Source organism: Merops nubicus, unplaced genomic scaffold, assembly GCF_000691845.1.
Source record: "Merops nubicus isolate BGI_N331 unplaced genomic scaffold, ASM69184v1 scaffold52280, whole genome shotgun sequence".
NCBI classification, from domain to species: domain Eukaryota; kingdom Metazoa; phylum Chordata; class Aves; order Coraciiformes; family Meropidae; genus Merops; species Merops nubicus.
In genome coordinates this window covers 2,986-3,512 of record NW_008585864.1, presented here as the reverse complement: position 1 = coordinate 3,512, position 527 = coordinate 2,986, and the positions used below count along the sequence as shown (strand labels likewise).

General features: G+C 64.3%; 1 protein-coding gene across 1 annotated transcript in view; it reads right to left on the bottom strand.

The window, feature by feature from the left end:
- LOC103780759 (isthmin-2-like) overlaps positions 1-527 on the bottom strand; it is a gene marked incomplete at both ends in the record, with an annotated part of 5,110 nt that overhangs the window by 1,608 nt on the left and 2,975 nt on the right. Inside the window, one exon of the mRNA XM_008948450.1 lies at positions 1-448. Coding sequence (XP_008946698.1) covers positions 1-448 — 448 coding nt within the window. The remainder of the gene's footprint in view (positions 449-527) is intronic.

Below are 527 nucleotides of genomic sequence, written 5' to 3'. Positions count from 1 at the left end.
CCGTTGTGGGGGTGCCGAACGGCGTGGTAGCGGCTCCAGTCGCCCTTGCAGAGGATCCAGGGCAGCATGTCCACCTTGTAGTGCAGCTCCGGGGAGAACTCGGTGCTGATGAGGTTGGGAACGCCAGCCCCCTTGCCGCGGGTGATCAGGTGGGTGTGCTCATCGTAGCAGCAGTGCTGGGCAGCCAGGGTGGTGCTGTCGAGGGAGAGCATGGAGCGCAGGCAGAAGCGAGCTGTCGGCTTGTAGATGTCCAGGCGCTCCTTGGGGCCGCTGGCGTCCCGCCATCGGAAGCTCTTGCCCTGCTGCTCGTCCTGCAGGTTGACGGTGCTGTAGACAGCCTCCAGAGGGTAGGAACAGGGGCAGCTGGGCAGGTCCGTCAGCACCTTGCTCAGGTACTTGGTGAGGAAGTCGCTCTTGCAGTTCAGCCACTTCTCACAGCTGTCCAGCTCTGAGGGGGAGGGCATCGAAAGAGTGAGGGCGTGCGCAGCCCACCTCCCGCTTTACCAAGCTGCCAGTTGCCGCGGGCT